The sequence below is a fragment of the Rhyacophila brunnea genome, unplaced genomic scaffold, assembly GCF_057557595.1.
Source record: "Rhyacophila brunnea isolate RB1 unplaced genomic scaffold, BYU_Rbru_1.0 scaffold_24, whole genome shotgun sequence".
In the NCBI taxonomy this organism is placed as follows: Eukaryota; Metazoa; Arthropoda; class Insecta; order Trichoptera; family Rhyacophilidae; genus Rhyacophila; species Rhyacophila brunnea.
Window position 1 is genome coordinate 28,705,022 of NW_028232904.1, and position 18,136 is coordinate 28,723,157.

An 18,136-nucleotide genomic window follows, 5' to 3' on the forward strand; every position below is an offset into this window, starting at 1 on the left:
TTTATCGATTATGGTAAATTTTATGTGTTCCAATTACAATTAATGAATATGTAACTGTTAACGATTTTACGTTGTATGTAACGTATTCAAATCTTTGACATGTGATTTTTCAAAACTATTTTTATCGATTTTGGTAAATTTTATACGAAATGTTTTCGTATTACAATTAAAGAATAATCAACTTATAAGGATTTTATGTTGTACCTACACATAAAACTTTCCGGCAAATAAAATATCAAAAAAAATATTTGTTCTTTTTATTTTACCACAGTCACATCCCTAGTACTAAGTATGCCGCACTTACCCAACTTTTTTGATTTCATTAAATATATTCTATTTCTTAATGAAATTTACATGCATGAACTATCAAAATATTGTACTTCAAACATTCGATAATACTTATGTTGTCATATTTCGTTTATTGACAATATTTTGAGAGATAATGCAACTAGACGCTCTTACCCCAACTGGGGGGGTAAGAGCGTCTATTCGCCTTGTTACATTAAAACGTTTGAATTATGATTAACCATTAAATATTTTAATGTAAGTATTACAGTGATTGAAAAAGGGATAAATTGTTTAGAAGTCAACAAAAATTTCAAAGAGATATTACAATCCGTTAAGAATCACCATCCACTTAAAGTTCATCTAATCGATTTCTATGCCGCACTTACCCTAACTCACCTTATAATTTTCTATTTTTTTAAGTTATATAGTATTTTTAAACGGTCAAAATGCAACCATTAGGTAAAAATATCCATAATTTAAGTTATTTTAAAGAAACACTAGGTCACTTGATATTAAAATATATAATAATTTACAAATAAATTATCACGAACATGTATCAACTTACGTATGAAACGTAAAACCATCTTCTTACTTATCAGTACGGCTACCACATTTTAACACAACACACAGAACCATCTTTTCTACTTGATTAACTAAAAATATTTACCACTGACTTTATGTTTATAGCCGCTATATCGATGAAAGAGTTAAGTCCTGAGGAATTACATAGCAACCAAGACCTGAACAAAAACTAACCATACTAGCGCCTGTACACGTTGTCACCGGTCTTTCGCTGTGAAAGCGAATTATGCGGGCCGTGCCATTGACAAGAGCCAAGAAGTGAACGGTGGTAACAGAAATACAAGTAGGTGGTTGCACAATGGTATTTATTGTTCGATGTCGTAATAACAGTCAGGTAATTCAAGATTAAGACAACATGATCGAGAGCGTCGACAGCTTCTGACGACCTGGGGGTACACATCACGGGAGATGGCATTTTGCAGAAAGAGCTCGCTATCCGAATGGGAATGGCTGGAGCAACATTCAACTCGAAGCGGAATGTCTGGGACTCACGATTGTACTCAGTCAAAACCAAATGCCGCCTATTCGACGCTTGCATTCTGACGGTGCTGCTTTACGGTAGCAAATCATGGCACCTTACGAAGGCTCAGAGCAACCGTATACTGAGCTTCAAAAACAGATGTTTGCGACGAATACTGGATGTGCGGTGGTACGACTTTAGGAGCAACGAGGAGATAAGAGAACACACCAAGCAGCCTCTCATTACGCTGAAAGTGAAGAGGCGACGTTGGACCTGGCTCGGCCACGTGCTGCGGATACCAGAAGAGAACTTCAACCTGGCTTGCCTGTTCTTCAAGCCGACCGGATTCCGGCGTCCTGGAAGGCCACTAAATACAATCTACAGAGTGTATACGGCGGAGCTACGGGATGCTGGTTTGACCTGGAACGAAGCAAGAAGACTGGCGAGCGACAGGAATTCTTGGAGGCGCCGCATGCTCCAGTTAAGGGGCAGATATGGCCAAAGAAGAAGAATTGACTTATTCGGCTCTACGTCACAGGTAATCTTCAGTAAGGCTGGCTGGACAGTGGGTATGAATCGCTATTCTGGCAGCAGAATTAAATTCAGAGGGTCGGCTGTGTGTTTGTTTCTAAGCGGGGGGATTCAGAGATTGAATTTTGTACATAATAATGTTTTGGACACAATAATAAATTAAAACAAACAATTCAATGTTTTTAATAAACTTTAATATCATTGTTTGTATTGACAAAAAATTATCTCCTGTAATGTAAAAAATTATAAACATGTTGTGTTTTGTTTTTCAATAATAAATCATTAGTTTAATTTATAGCGCCTGTACATGTGCATGGATTTACTGGCAGCAATTTGACAGGTTGTAAAAATCGGTTAACCTCAAAATGAGTCTCTCCGCGGTGCAGTTGTTTTAAACATATATGCTAACTAACACTGGATGTGCCCTTTCTGTACACGAACCGTCGCAGTTGCCCTTAGCATCCCTTAAGTTTATTAAAATAATAATAAATCAGTTCTTAATAAATTATAATTCTTTTATTGTTGAGGAACTTTGTAATAATTAAAAACGTTGCTCAAACAAAATACGTAGATTTTTTTCATTAGTTTTAAATTAGAAAAGTTTCTTTAGTGCATCGGTTCCTAACCTATTGATTGTGACACCCCAGATGCACCGATTAAATAGTACACTGGAAAATATATACACAATGAAGCAATATTCGTTATTGTTTTATATCATTTGGTTCGATTTTATAGTGCTCTATATAATATAATGAATGACACCAGGGATCGGGGCCATAGATTTATTCGTTCTGCCGATCACTGCGAAGACGTCTGCAGTCAAGATTTGGCTTATTGCAAGGTGTCTTGATGTTTGAAGAGCAGACTGACGAATTTCGATCTTCAGATGGAATTTTAAATATAGTGTTTATCGATTAACGTCGTTGACCGAAAATCAGAGAATCCGACGGAAAGTGGAAACGGACTATTTCAATAAGGCTCTCCACACAATACAACGGTTAGACATTTACCACAAATAGAAAAGAGTTGCAGGATTCATGTTCAATGAAAAAACAGTTTGAACATGGATATAATCAAACAGTATAATAAATATATATCGTTTTTAATACTATGTACAACAGAACGTGATACCCAATGAGAGTAGTGTACATATTTAGTAATAGAAATGAAACATTACAGTCGAACTCGGTTATTACGAGGAAGATGGGACCGACTGAATATGCTCGGTACAAGAGTTACTCGTTATATCAGAGAATAGGTATTTTTAAATGAGCAGTCACATATCACAAAAAGTCGAAAACAAAAAAATCTGAAAACCATTGTAAAAATCCCCGAAACAAGCATGGCATTCATAAACTACAAAAGAAGTTGTTTATTGTACCTACTGACTTCACAAAACTAGGATTTTTTATTTATTTCAACAATTTTGTCGGCGAAAACACCAATTAGGTAGGTACTTAGACACTTAACTGGTGTCATAAACGTAATGCGATCCCGGCGGTATCATGTCCGGTCGGATTTTATTGCTTAGGGTCGAAATGTTTTTAAACGATTGACACATTAACAGTTTTAAAAAAAAATTTTACCATATTTTCGCTCGGTATATCCGATAAGTTGCTCGTTATAACAGTGAATAAATGTATGGAGAAAATCATATACTAAAATGTCAACGAATGTTTCCTCATTACACCCGAGATCTCGCTACATCCGTGATCGTAATAACCAAGTTCGACTGTATATTATGACCTCCCCGGATGAAAGGCCAGCGCCTCACACACTGGACTACGAGGGCCATCAGGGACAAGCATCACAACAGATAGTCAGCTATACCCCTAATACTCCATGCGTCCCTCAACCCTCGGACTTATGGATGTGTGATACTCGTGTATTATCTCACCTGATATCGTCATGGCCAAACCATCCCTGCATAGAACATAAAACGTGTGACTTTCGGCTATTTCTGATAACACCTAGCCGTTATGACTAACAATATATCCATAAACAAAAACAGTTGGTTATCAGTGGAAAAGATAATAATAAGTCTTCAGGAGACCAGAAAAAGTGTAATGTTTGGCAGAAAACAGAGATTAGCGACGTAAAAAAACACTCGGCACCGGACAAATGCAGTTCATGTGGGGCATTTGACAACCACACGACAAATCCACTAAGTTTGGCAGATGTACGTGGCAGTGAAGACCTAAGGATCAATAGAGGGGAATGAGTTAAGGGAGGCTGTCATCCAGCAATGGATCGACCCCAGCTGATGATGATGAATAAATGTCTTTCCACCAAGAATTGACAGTTAATGTGATTTCAAAGTGATTTCGAATTCACGTATTTCCGATTTTTTCAATTCCAAAAATACCTTTTTATGCAAATGTGGCAGTCGCAAATTACTTGGGTATCGGGGTCACAACTCGAAAATGGTTGGGAACCGATGACTTTGTGTATTCAAAACATACTTCTGTACGTTTTCAACAAAGGTATTACATAAAAAATTTTAAAAATTATGGATAAAAAAAACAAAAAATGTCTTTATAACATTGTCGTAGCAACGTGTTTTAATTATTATTAATGACGTCGGCTGTATATTAAAAGAAGAGGCCTCTCATTCTTCGTCCCATCGCCTGACGATCGTACAGCACGTTGAATTTGTTGACAAACTGATTGACGTCGTTGCAGCCCTTTGTGATGCTTCCAAGATATGTCATCAGACCAACGTCATTACATTGCTGAAAGAAAAAAATATTTTAATATATATTTTATTCGAATTTTTTCCGAAACATACAAAACAGAATTAACTGAAAATGAGTTCAATTCTGCTTAAAGATGGCCAAAAGTAAGGTAAAAATCTGTATGGGACAAACAAGAATACGAGCTAATAAAAACATGGTAAAATAGAGAAGTATGATACAAATAAAACCAAAATGCTAATTTAAACATTAGAGTTTAGACCGTAAATCCTTTATTCTCAGATTCACTTTCGTATATTTAGACCTTCAAGTAGAGATGGTTATCTTAAACCACTCAGCATTACAAGGCTGACACATTTCAATATTTTGTTGTCAAAACAAATCAGAGCAGCGGAAGCGATTGTCAGCATTTCCTCAATCATAACCTAAATCAACAGTGTCTGTTATGATTTATTTAATTGCGACAATGACTCTTGTAATGTATTGATTTCATTTGTATAAATAGCAAGGACGATCCATAACTAGTCACCACTCATCTCGAGCCAATCACTCGACACAGTCACCTGCTTTATAGGAGATCGGTAGTCGTCGCTACCAGATCGCGGCTCGGTCTGCGCACGAGAGCTCACCGCGATCACTCTACACTGTTAATCTTTACGCCGACCATTGTAAATAAACATCTATATCCATCTACACTACCGTTGCCTTTATCTACACTCACCACCTTCTCCCACACTATACCTAAACATTTTTGTAAGTAAAGATTGGCTGATGTGATTCTGCTGTAATTTCTTCAGTGATATAATTATATTGGTTCACAAGACAACCGAATTAGCTGATACCGTTGACTACATCAAACATAAACTGTAGACGATGAGATCCATTTAAGGTGTAATTTCTCGTAGTGGGATAAATAAAGACGGGCATGTATTTTGCTGTTGATATGTGTGGGAATCCATGATACTTACATTATAGAAATGGTGTGTGAAGGTAGGATTGTCAACGAGTGGAAGTCTATGCGCGAGGGCCCTGGCATCTCGGAGCAAGGCTGCGCTGGGGGTGAGCTCGCCACTACGCAATGCGGCCACGGCGCGCGCTACCAGACGCACGCGGCCAGCCACCATTCGTATCGCCGAACGCTGGGCTGTGAGGTGCTCAGCCACTGGAAATAACAATGATAACATGACGTGTTTAAATTACAAGGAATTACTATTCACACAGAAGAGCCAGATATAATTAGCACAGCGATTTAGATTTTTTTCGAGAGCCATAGTCAATACTTTTTTTATGTGATAAACATTCATTTACAATTTTTTTCAGTTCAGGCAGTTTCTTCAAATTGATGATGAATAAAACCTATTGCTTTAATCAGTGGTGAGGGGTGGAGGTAGGCTGTTAAGATTCAACATACATAGTGCATACTAAACTCTGTCAGTCATACTTATTTGTTTTCATTTCAAGAATACAAAGTGCAGATAGTACAGTGAAACCTCGTTAGTAAGAACACTGATAATTCGAAATTTTCCAGAAAAAAAAGTCCCTTGAACATTATTTTCATATAAAACCATACCTTTAATTCAAATTTCGTAATTAGAAATGATTTCAGAGTCCTGGCATATAAAAATATTTAATAAATCGTAATAAAGTACATTATTTCATGAGCCAATCATTGAAAATTGTGACAGACTTTTCTTAAAACATCAAAAATTACTTATTTTATGAAGTTAATAAAAATAATCCTGACATTTTATGACCCATTTCGGTAGGCAGCACATCTATGATCGGAAACGAAATTAATGAAAATCAAAAAAACAAAAAATTTCAAAATTTTAATATTTTTCCCCCATACATTTCGTAATTTGAATTTTTTTTCGATTTTCGGTCCCATGGAATTCGTATTAACGAAGTTTTACTGTATTGGTTTGTCTTTAATAATCAATTAAGCTCTGTCAAACCAAACCATAATCATTTTGGTATGCTTTGAGTGATCCGACAAAATAGAGCACTTCGGAGAAATGATGTTTTTGAACTTTTGACAAATTCTTTTTGACAAACGTATCGAGATGGCGGTAAGAACACGAATCAGAGCATTTTATAATACAAAAATCAATAGATACTGTGCACAAAGTGTTTCCTAGTTTACCGACATTTCAATTTTTGCAATCAACAATATCCGCCCAATATATGTTTTTTTCCAAAACAACAGATGTCATGACCACGGCGGTAATATCCTCATCATTAATAATAACAGATATAAATGATACGTTAATTACATGAATACAATGCTAATTCTTTGTGGTACGGTGGCTGGTTTTTTCAGGTGACCAAATATAAGCTACTCCTCCCTTGTCGCAAACATTACGAAATCCGATGTCTTCGCTTCCTTGATGCCTTTCAGTAAAGCTAAAAAAAATCTATTAGTAGCTCAGGTGATTAGAAAAAATGTAGAAAGGCGCCGTAAAATGAATATTCGAAAAGCACTGATTAAAATTAAGATAATAGTCCAGCAATTTGAAGGTAAAGAATCTCCGTGATTAATAGAAATGCACTGAACCGTTTTGGGCAGCAGTTGGTAAAGCTAATATCGATAGTAGATGGCAAAAGAGGAAGACGACCTTTTCATGCAACATACCGAGACTGCACCCTCCCGCGTCGCTGGAAGAAACGCGGGCCACGTGGTCTACCCCCACTCTCTCCGCCTCCTCTGCAGCCAGGGTATATTTCAGGGGGGCTAAGAGTAAAGCGGTGCCTTGCCCGCCGACCAGCTCAACGAGAGACTCGTAAATGCAAACGGGAAGTTGCTGAAACAATAAAACAATGCATTATTACCTGACAATAACAAGATTACACATCATTATCCCTATGACATTTTAACATGAAATGGCATTTCTGTAACATTTTAAATGTGGAAAAAAATCTACTGCTTGTTTACTGCATTGACAACGTCTTGAGTTTCTAAGAAACAAAACTATGGAAACGGCTTACGCGGGAGGGTCATATTACATTTTTGGTAAGCTGAAGTCGGCTCTCACATCTAAACTCGCCTCGTCTTCTCGCCTCTTTCCGAGAACGGTGATCCAGTGTTGCTTGTGAAGACCGTGTACATCTACCTGGCGACAGTCGCGCGTAGCCTTCGAAACGTATAGATATTTGAATGCGGCGATCCGGTATAGGAATGACCAATTCGTAGATGTTTGTATGTGACTTCGACTCTTCGACTCGGAGTCCGAGAAGCATACAACTTGTCGATTGCAACAGATGTTTTTTTCAAACGAAACAGTCGCATTCGACCAATCTGCATAGCTCCATTTGGCAACGTGTGTTTTGTGAATAAGGATGATGTTATTCGACACGTTGTAGGCGAGACGAGTTTTGATGTGAGAGCCGGCTAACTGTTTTACTATTTAGCTGCCTTATCATTTTCTCGACTTGTACACGGGTGAGGAGCCGGCGCCGGTCGCGATGCAGGTAGTATTAATTTTCAAAATAGTTACATCTCAATTCTTAACACATTTACTGCTGACCAGATAATTACTAATTAATTACCACATTTAATTATCATGCTATTAGTATCTAATGGCCACCTAATGGTTACGCGCCTAGCGCGTCTTTACCGTCGAAAGACTTAATATGAAATTGACGTGTTCACATTTATCACTTTTTGGGAGGTCAGCCTGTCAGCCCCTCTCACAAGGGAGGGGCTGACAGGACTCTACCCTGAGGGCCCGAGCTCATGGGGGATCCGGCATGGTGGGTCGACCAAATAAGTGAGATAAACACACACATCATAGACCTAAAATACTTACATCTGCATTTCTATCATTTGGATTGAGCTGTAGTAAAATGGGCGATTCGTTAATTTCACATATTTGTCTATGGATTGCGATATCTTTTTCCGTCGGCGTCTCGCCTGTCGTGTACCAACCCAGGAAGTCCATATCTGAGAATACTAGTTTAACTGAAAATTAGAAAAATAGGAACGCTATTAAAATCATAACAACAGTAACGGTAAACTCGACAATACATAACCCGAGGACTGATGGCTGTAAGATGTTGAAGAAACCCATCTTTGCTTACCTTATTAAACTCGCTGAAGCAAATTCTAGTTTGTCGTAGATGAAAATTTTCTATGGAAACTTAACAAACTGATCCTTTATCCCTGTACGATTTGTATGAATATTAGTAAACCAGGGTTCGTTTCTTTGCTTAATTATCATGTTTAGGCACCATCGAGTAGTACAGAAGATGGTTCGGAATGAAAATAGTAAATTACATATTGTTTATACAAGGTTTTGTAAAATATATATTTTTTTACGATGTTTGATCGCAATATCAAATGGGCCTCCACAGAGTGGAGGTTGTATTAGCCACTATAGGTATACCATCATAAACCATCCGGTGTTCAAATTTAGAACTAAGCTCATCACAGTATAAAAGATATTGAATGATATGTCAAATGTTGCCATGTGCCGCCCTCACTCAGCGGATAACTTATCCTGGTGGATCTACAGTATAAGTGCTCAGCCATCGTGGGCCTTATTTAATTGTATAAAATAATTATCGGCTCATGTCACTCTAAACTTGTTTCATCCATCTAGATGCGGATCTTCGCCGACCTTCGATCTGACCAAATACCACAAGCTTTTTGAAGTTATACTTCTTTTGGCGCGTTTGGGAAATCAGATCAGAGTGTATTTTTGGCGTGTGACATGTAACACATAATTTATTTTTTCACACGAAAAAAAACGCACTCGATTGGATTCGAACCACCGATTGTTCGGTTATCAGCCGAACGCACTACCTTTACGCCACAGTATGATACTGCAATCGTGACGATTATACAGTATAATATTATAGTTTAGAATTCTTACGTTGCCTAGGCAGCGAAATTATTGTCGGCCATTTGCAATTCCTTACGTAAACAAAATATTAATCGTCAGAGTGGCAATTGGTACTTTAAAAATAAAAACAACGAGAAACCATTATATAATTTAGTAATATTAGTTAAAGTGTACAGAAATAAACCAACGGCGTTCCAATAAGCGGTCCTTTTACTTGAGTGTGTAATTTAACAAGATAATTAAGAGCTAGTCAAAGAATCTAGTTTATCACAAGTTTTGTTTTTATTTTGTGACGCCAAAGAAGTATAACTTCTAACGCGCGTACATGAGTACACACACCGATTTATTTCTAGTCATTCTCCCTGCGGACTATGTAGACAAAAAACTGGAGTCTGACTTGAATGTCAAACTCGTTAACGGTGGATTCATTCGGTCATTTGGCAGTCCACGAGAATGAAAGTCTGCTACCAGCACCACTTGCCTACAACCATTTGTTAAAATCCCGAGATTCCATGATTCTCAATCCCAGGATTGCAAGCTCTTATGTGAATATATTATAAAAAAATTCTTCCCTATTAAAAGAATATTCAATGCGTCGAATACATAACCATAACGTCATAGTTCATACTTACATTGATCCTCCTTCATATTGTAGTAGTCCCTATCTATGACGGTGTCGCCAGCGATTATGGAAAATAGCAACTCAAATGAATTCATAACCTCTATATTTCTGCCTTTCTGTTTACCGATAAGCGCCCCGATAACTGAAAATAAAATAAAACAGCAAACAATGATTTTGTACAAGTACAACTGGACCACTTTAGGCATCTATTTGTCAGGCTACATTTTATATTCAAACTCATCCTCAATAGGTCATCGTCATAGATGAGGGCTTTGCTTCGATGAAGTTGATTTAAAAAATAATTATTTTTTGATAGAAATGTGAAAGCCAATCACCACGGACCAAAGCTTTGAAGTCAGTTTATTATTTTATGATGGTCACAAAACACACCGAGTGACATCAAATATCACCATTATTGAATGCACATTTCGTTTACGTGTCAAACTTTAAGCCCAGTCACACATTGAAAATCGTCTTGACTGGAATAATAGTCATAAATCAAAGCTGAGCGCAACATGCAACTTTTTAATGTGTGTATAGGCAAGGCCGTGCGAGAACAGTGACGTCACACGGCAAGCCAAAATGAATGACAAAGTGCGACATTTCAGGATTATGTCGGGTGAAAATAGTTGGAAGTGACTCCTTTTGCAAACTAAAATGAGGCATTCCATCAATGTGCGGAGCTCCATTTGGCAACTGTGAATAACGATGACGTCAAATCGACATGTTGCAGAGGAGACGATTTTAGATGTGCAATCTGGCTTATGCATATTATTATGTAGGCATAACTATTGACAATAACATTCTTTAAAACATTAATTTATCTCATATTTCTCCACACTCGAGATTTAAACCTTGTTACGGCTTCGCCCAGAATGCAATCCACTTCCCATTATTCTTGTGTTTCTTTACTATTATCACACAATTTTATTATTTTCATTATCACTAAACACAATGACAGAAGCAAGTGCAACAATGGCCGGTGTTTGGGGGAATTTTTCCATAAAGCCGCATTGACACGGTCATATGTATGAGACAACTTCATACTAATTATTCCTATCCAAGCTAGCTTGGATGAGTAGGACGCAGTCCAAGTAGCTTGGATAGGAGTAATTTGTATGAAGATGTCCCGTACGAGTGCGCTTGGATGGCGCTCGGTCAAAGTGTACTTGGATCGTACTTGGACCGTGTCAACGCGGCTTAAACAATCTTGATCCAGTATCCTAACACAACCCACTGCAAGCACCAGAATTTGTGTCATTCCTGTCATTTTATAGGTTTTCATTGGTTTCTGGAGTACAGTAGGTAGATTGTGTTATATTTTAAAACTCAATTAGAATATGACAATGGATTAAAACTGGCGACCGCAAAGAAATTTGACTATAAATAGAAGCCACATGCGTTATTTCTGTTCTGACATCATTTGAAATTATTTAGCAAACGCGTGAAGCACGATAAACATAGCTCATTTGCCATTCTGATTTTCTTACTCACAATGGCTGCCATTTTTTATATTCATTGTGATTACTTACTCAACTGCATAAATGGTTTTACACAAATTTTAAGGAATTTTTCAATTAAATGATAATGCCGAAGCATGGCCCGCACAGGGGGGGGGGGGGGCTGACATTGCTGGATCAACGAGATAAGTGAGATAAACACACTTCACAAATTTGCTCTAATACCTAATAACAAAAAGTCGCCTGTGACGCCATTTCACTTGAGAGTTTTAACATTTTAAAACACGTGGTTTTGCAATGCAATTTTTGATTAATGTATATCGATACTCGACAACTAGTTACAACAGAATTACTAAAAATCGTTAAAAATACATTCGGAAAACGCTACTGTAAACCGTTACACTATCTTTAATCCTAGCGGTGGTTGTGACTGGTCCTCCGCCGTCTTTTGCTGTCAGTTGTCATTTTGGAATTCAGCTATCTTTTCGTCATCGAATCATAGTACGCGGTCCAAGAAATGATAGTATTTCAGCAAAAATTATAGGACGTGTTGAAAATGTAAGTTCTTTGTTTGTCACATAAACATAACGGAGAATTCGAGAAATTCCGATGCCCTCTGCTTCATTTAAACACCTCTTACGACCGAAAAATGCTAATCGGCCAATTCAATTAATTCCATTTTTCAAAATTGTGGTATTTTTGACGTACCTACTATACTTTTAATAGTACGCGGACCAAAATGTACTGTAATTATAGTTCGGTTGGCAACACTGCGCTCACTGACAGATGGCAGCGAGCGACGGCAGAGAACCAGTAAAAAGACCCATCCTAGCAATAGGTAGAGGGGCCCGCCAAAGACCCTGGCCTGGGGGCCCGCTTCAGGATGTAGAGGCCATATGCTGAAGTTTAGTATTGGATAAAGTAGTATGGCATAATATGTATTGAGATTTCTACATTTCAAAATTTGAATTACAGGCTGTTTTTTTCATATGAAGTACCTATTGTATCTTCACATGGACGTCAAAAATACCGTGAATGGATGAGCAACTTTGTGAGCAGAAAACGTGTGCGATATTCATTATTCCCTACCTTTCTGAGGTGAACCCTCCTGAGCCCTTAGCCTTGTCCAGTGCTCCGACACATTCATGATGACTAAGGGATGTAAGGACACGGAGACCGATCCTGAAGTTCCCGTGGTGACTATCACAGTTTTGTTGGCGCCAGATGTGCTGGTGCCCGGAGACGCCGGAGGTTCCAAGACCGGTCCAGAAGACGCGCTCTCCACCTCGACTTCCATCTCGATTTGGGCATCTGCCATTCTAAAAGTATACCGGTATCGCGAATGCAATACTAAAACTACAATTCAGATCTGAATCCCGCACCTCAAATTATTAATATTAAAAGAACTGCGTTTCTATTTAATTATAATTCGCTATTTTGTCACAATGTCACAAAAACAGAAACTTCAATTTATTTATTGTGTGTTTTGTTTATGCTCCATCCTTCATAAATGTTACCAAATAATTAATTATTGTCTATTTACAAAGTCAATAACACTCGATATTATTTAGGATTTCTTAATTAAAAATAGCCTACCATGGCAGTATTTATAATATTTTCATGTTAATTATATTGTTAAGATTTGTGATTTGAAATATTTTTTTTGCATAGTAGAAAGGTAAATCGGTTAAATAATATTTATGGTTATATCAATTATTATTTTTACCGTACTTGCAACTCTGAAACGAGTGATGCATAGGGAGGTATACCGAAATAAAAAGTGTCGATACCTAGTATCGGTATCGTATTGAAAGAAAAATATCTAGGCTTAGGACGATTGAACCGATTGGACTCAATAAAATTGATCCTCAGGCTCCTTTGACATACGGTTTTGACCATACGGCAACAAACCGAAAGGAGACATTCTTTTAGTGGCGTGAAAAATTTGTTGCCGATTCGGATGTTGGATGGATGGTCAAAACCACTGAAAAGAAAAATAAATAGAACTCTGATCCTCGGTCCTGCAAACGTTGCAAAGTGAAGCAGGATTTTAGAAGTGTGGGTAAATAGGGTGGGCGGACAAAAAATGACCTTCGCAGCACACACAGAGCCGCATTATTGAAGTCTACTTTTCATTAGAAATATTTCATACGAAACAATACAATATTATAATATTAATAATATAATTATAAATACATATTACTAATATTGGTGTTTTAGCGCGTTTTTTTAAATTAACATACTTATTTACTTACACTTTCACACACAGTTAGAAATATACTTTATAGAAATTGAAAAAAGGATATTAATTGGATTTTGTAGTAAGTCCTTAAGTATATTTCTATGAAATGAATGAATATAAATAACACATTGTACAGAATAATTATGAAAAGTATTAAATATAATTATAAAAACGTCATCAAACTTATACGTGACATGATATTGTCGACATAGGATTTGTTTCCCGAATATCCATTTTTGTCGAAATCGACATTTTAATGCAGTTCAATTTCTTTTATCGAACTCTACCGAAATCATTTATAAAAACAATATATTTTTTATCTAGGAACAGAGATATTTTTTTAAAAAACCGAATACACCATGTTAAGTTACAATTACTCCGTGGTGTACTCCCGAAAGTCCAACTATTCGTACCTGAATATCCAAGTTAATTTCGGTCGAAATAAATCTCTGGCTGTTTTTATTTCCCGAATATGACTTTTAACCAGTCAAACCGCGCTGACGCCGTGCAACTCGCTCCCACATGCACGCTGTCTAGCTCTAAATTAATCACGCCCACTTTCATATTTTTCGGCCGTCCGGAGTCCTCTTTCATCTTTCGTCTTATTGATATTGTTTTTAAAGTTACTATTGTTTTAATAGTGAATTCATCAAATTTGAAGAGATCATTTATAGCTGATACATCACCAGTTCACCCTGAACTTATAGTAAAGTTATGGAAGTGAGTATTTTAACCTAAATAACTGCATTTTGTTTTGATAAATGACACAAAATCCCAACGGTTATATGAATTCTACAGTATGACCCGGCAACTACCATAACGTAAAAAATAATTATTATTTCAAATTATTATTAACCAAACATTGTTTGTCTTTATTTTACTTTTAATCTAGGTATTTCTTAAAGGCGATGCTATTATTTATTTTTGAATGCGCTGATAGTTAATTTAATTTAATATGTATGTTAGTAACTATTGGTGAATATTATATACTCAGGACATTGGTACCTACCTAATATTAGCAGCCAATTGTAATTAATTTATAGATGCTATTATTTTGTGTTGTCATTCCAATAGTAAATATATAATATTTATTCGGTGGTTTGTAATAAGTTTAATTGTTAATTATAGAAATATATAGATATAATAATATACAGATATATATACATAGATTTTTTTTTTTTTTTTTGAAAAAGTATTAATATAAAATTGTTAGCAAGTACAAGTAAGTACCATCATAAAATATTGGAGAAATCCGTGACGTCGGTTAGTAATTGAAGTAGTAGATACCTACTTCTATTTAATAAACAGAAACCGATCGCCGATAGTCGCTTGATTTTGAAGAATACTGATGAACAGGTATTAAAAGGCCAATAGTTAAAGTTTGTCGTCATAAGTATGTCACCTCGTAGCATAGTAGATAATTCGTGGACTGGGTCGTAAACCCAGGAGATGCAGGGACGTTTCCTGACGGGTGTCTTACCTTTTTCAAAAAGATTTTTTCTATTGGTTATAATATATTTTCTCAGAAGTGATTTTAAAAATCATGTATGTTCAATTATTAGAATGGTACATTCTTAAATCTTGTGAATTATTCGTTCAATAAAAAAATAGATAATTACTTAAAAACCATTTTATTAGGTACTTTATCCGAAAAAACCGAAAAAGCGATTGCCGCATGTTATTATTACATACGAACTTCGGTGATTACGATCATTAAGTATTTAAATAGTAGAAGTAATTATTAACAATTATCGTGTAAATAAATATAACATTTGAGGCGCGTACTTTTTGACCACTTAATAATCCGTGGGCCGTGCAGCAATACGCTACGGTCTTAAATCCCGAACGTCCTTGTTTTGTCCAGAATATCCATTTTTCTGAAGAGCGCTAAAAATTTCCCGAATATCCACAGTGAATACTTGTAAATAAAACGTATTTTCTATGCATTTAATGATTTATACCAGTATATTATTTTTGGAATCCATTCTTAGATAATGTTGCAATCATACAGTGTAGAAAGAATGATTAATACATCTACTGATATTTAAATATACAACAATGAAATTTGTTTTTGGTCTCCTGTAAAATCGACATTTGGTCTATTCGGGAAACAAATCCTATAGCGACGATATATAAGATTGAGTAATAACAAGATAAGTACAGCAATATTTACATACAAAGGTAATTACAGGAATTATACATTTTCGTCTTATATCTAACTTACTGTTATCCATCAAATTTTTATTATTAAGGTATTATATTATTAAGGTACATTTCCTTTTTAATGCATTTTTATTTGGTGTGCCGCGGAACAAATCCCATTCACCAGTGTGCCGTGAAGTAAAAAAGTTTGGCAGACACTGCTAGAACCATGCATTTACACGTTATTAATTTTTCGAATAAAAATATGAAAAACGACGGTACGGACATAAATAAGAAAATATTACAAGTACAAGATTTATTCAATCGAGACAAGGAGAAAAAATCAAGTTTTTTGACTATTCTGTCGCAATATGTAAAATGGAAGATCTCTCTAAACATGGCATCATCACTTCCCTTCCGACTAAATATGGGAGGGTACAAAAAGAAATTTTAAATAATTGCTTACTTGATGACAAAACGGTATCTAAATACACTATATTAACGGTGAGCAATAATTAATAACTGAACATTTAATGACTTCAAAATGTGATTAAATTTTTAAATTTTATTTGATTATTTTATAATTAAAGTGAATATTGACAGTTTAAAAATACACATTTACCTATGCATATTGCATATGCAACAATAAATCATTATGATAAACGAAAACAGTTATAATTGATTATTATAAATATTGTCTAATATTTCCTGTCTGAAATGCCGCCCTGTTATTCAAACAAAATACACGCATTATATGCATACAATGGTGTGCGTCGCACTCGCCATAAACATATAATATTATTCGTGCGTAAACGTCAAATGCCACGCAGAAAATAAATTTTAGTGCATGTTACGATATTGACATAAATATTCAAAATAACAATAAAAATATGCTTACTTGTGAAATGTAGTTGCACTATTTGTTTTATTTTTCATGTTTGTATCATTAACACAATTGGATTACGTCAATTGGACAAAAGGATTGCTATTTTCAATTTTTACTGAACATAAAACCGAAAGCAGTTGTCAGGGCGACGCACAAGTTTAGAATAACGTTTTATTAACACGCGTTTAAGTTTACCTTACTCGAGATCGGTTGCCTGTATCTTTACCCTTTAGCCTTACCAGTTGGGTATTTCAGTTCCCATTATTTCTGAGTTCCCTGGTCAAAACCGTATTAATGTGAAGCGAGCGTCACGCTCTTGCATTGCGGGTAACAAAAATAAGCAGCAAGAATAAAATTTTGATATTAAACAATAATTTAATTGTAAAATATTTGATAAGTTATAGAATCATGTAATTCTTGGAAAATTCAACTATTCGTGTTTCCATAAATATATTCAGAAAGACACATTCCAAATAAGGTTCATCAAGGAAAATATTTTGATAAAATTAGTCAAATACTTTGCTGCCTTGAAATTTTATCTGTTATTATTAATAAGATAAGAATAGATTATTTAAATTTTGATTTAACCTAGGTATGTACATGAATGATTTTTCCAATATAGGCAAAACAGATATAATTAAAAAATAGTGCTTCAAGTAAACTGCTGACAGATTTAATGACGAAAATTTTTAGGATAATAGTATAATATTAGTGCCCGTACGCTCACAATGGCCGAGCGGCTTCAGCGTCGGCTTATGATGTCTTGGGTCCTAGGTTTGAAATGTGGGTCTGGAAAATACACAATAATATATTGTTTTTCAATTTGTGTTTAGTGTCAGTATATGGACCTAATAGGTTGTGCAAGTAGCTAATAGGTACCTACACATTTCTCGTAAATAACAAAAATCTGTTTATACAAATCTTCACTCTGTGGAGGCACATTCGTATTCGGATCGGACATGATCAAAAGAAAGAAGAAGAATAATTAATTAGTATGGGTACAGAGCCTCGCACACATGCTTCAATCGGGTCTCGCATTTGCCAATACTGGCACTGGAAGTATCATTAATACGTATGTACGCGCGTTAGAAGTTATACTTCTTTGGCGTAACAAAACAAAATAAGCCGTTACCTGAGTCTATTAATATTACAGTGGATTAGGTTGATGAAAACGTACGCAATTCATCTGTGTCTCATATTATTGTAATTAAATTATTGTGTTGGACCAAAACTCATCTTTGCCATACAGCAGTTATAATCGATTCCAGAAGTGCCTATGATGAATTAATAAAAAATCAAATTTTAATAATTTTTTGGATTATTTACCAACTCAACATTCACAAAATTTATTTATTTATTGATATTTAATTTTACTCATAAATAATACTT

General features: G+C 35.7%; 1 protein-coding gene across 1 annotated transcript; it reads right to left on the reverse strand.

Moving 5' to 3' along the window:
- Positions 1-2,035: 2,035 nt before the first annotated feature.
- On the reverse strand, positions 2,036-12,989 carry CSN6 (COP9 signalosome subunit 6). The gene is made up of 6 exons (XM_085950919.1): positions 12,567-12,989; positions 10,028-10,159; positions 8,361-8,512; positions 7,187-7,355; positions 5,523-5,716; positions 2,036-4,593 (listed from the first exon to the last, which is right to left on the reverse strand). Exons 1-6 carry the CDS (start codon positions 12,793-12,795, stop codon positions 4,453-4,455), a joined length of 1,017 nt encoding a protein of 338 aa, XP_085807045.1. The 5' UTR covers positions 12,796-12,989; the 3' UTR covers positions 2,036-4,452.
- Positions 12,990-18,136: the final 5,147 nt, after the last annotated feature.

Bases quoted from the DNA above. Each gene is read 5' to 3' on its own strand.
- CSN6 (XM_085950919.1), bottom strand. From the start codon at position 12,795: ATGGCAGATGCCCAAATCGAGATGGAAGTCGAGGTGGAGAGCGCGTCT. The intron at 8,513-10,027 runs GTAAGTATGAAC...TCTAATTTTCAG, and splicing joins CAATATGAAGGAGGATCAAT to TTAAACTAGTATTCTCAGAT. The intron at 7,356-8,360 runs GTAAGTATTTTA...TTATTGTTTCAG, and splicing joins CAAATGATAGAAATGCAGAT to CAACTTCCCGTTTGCATTTA.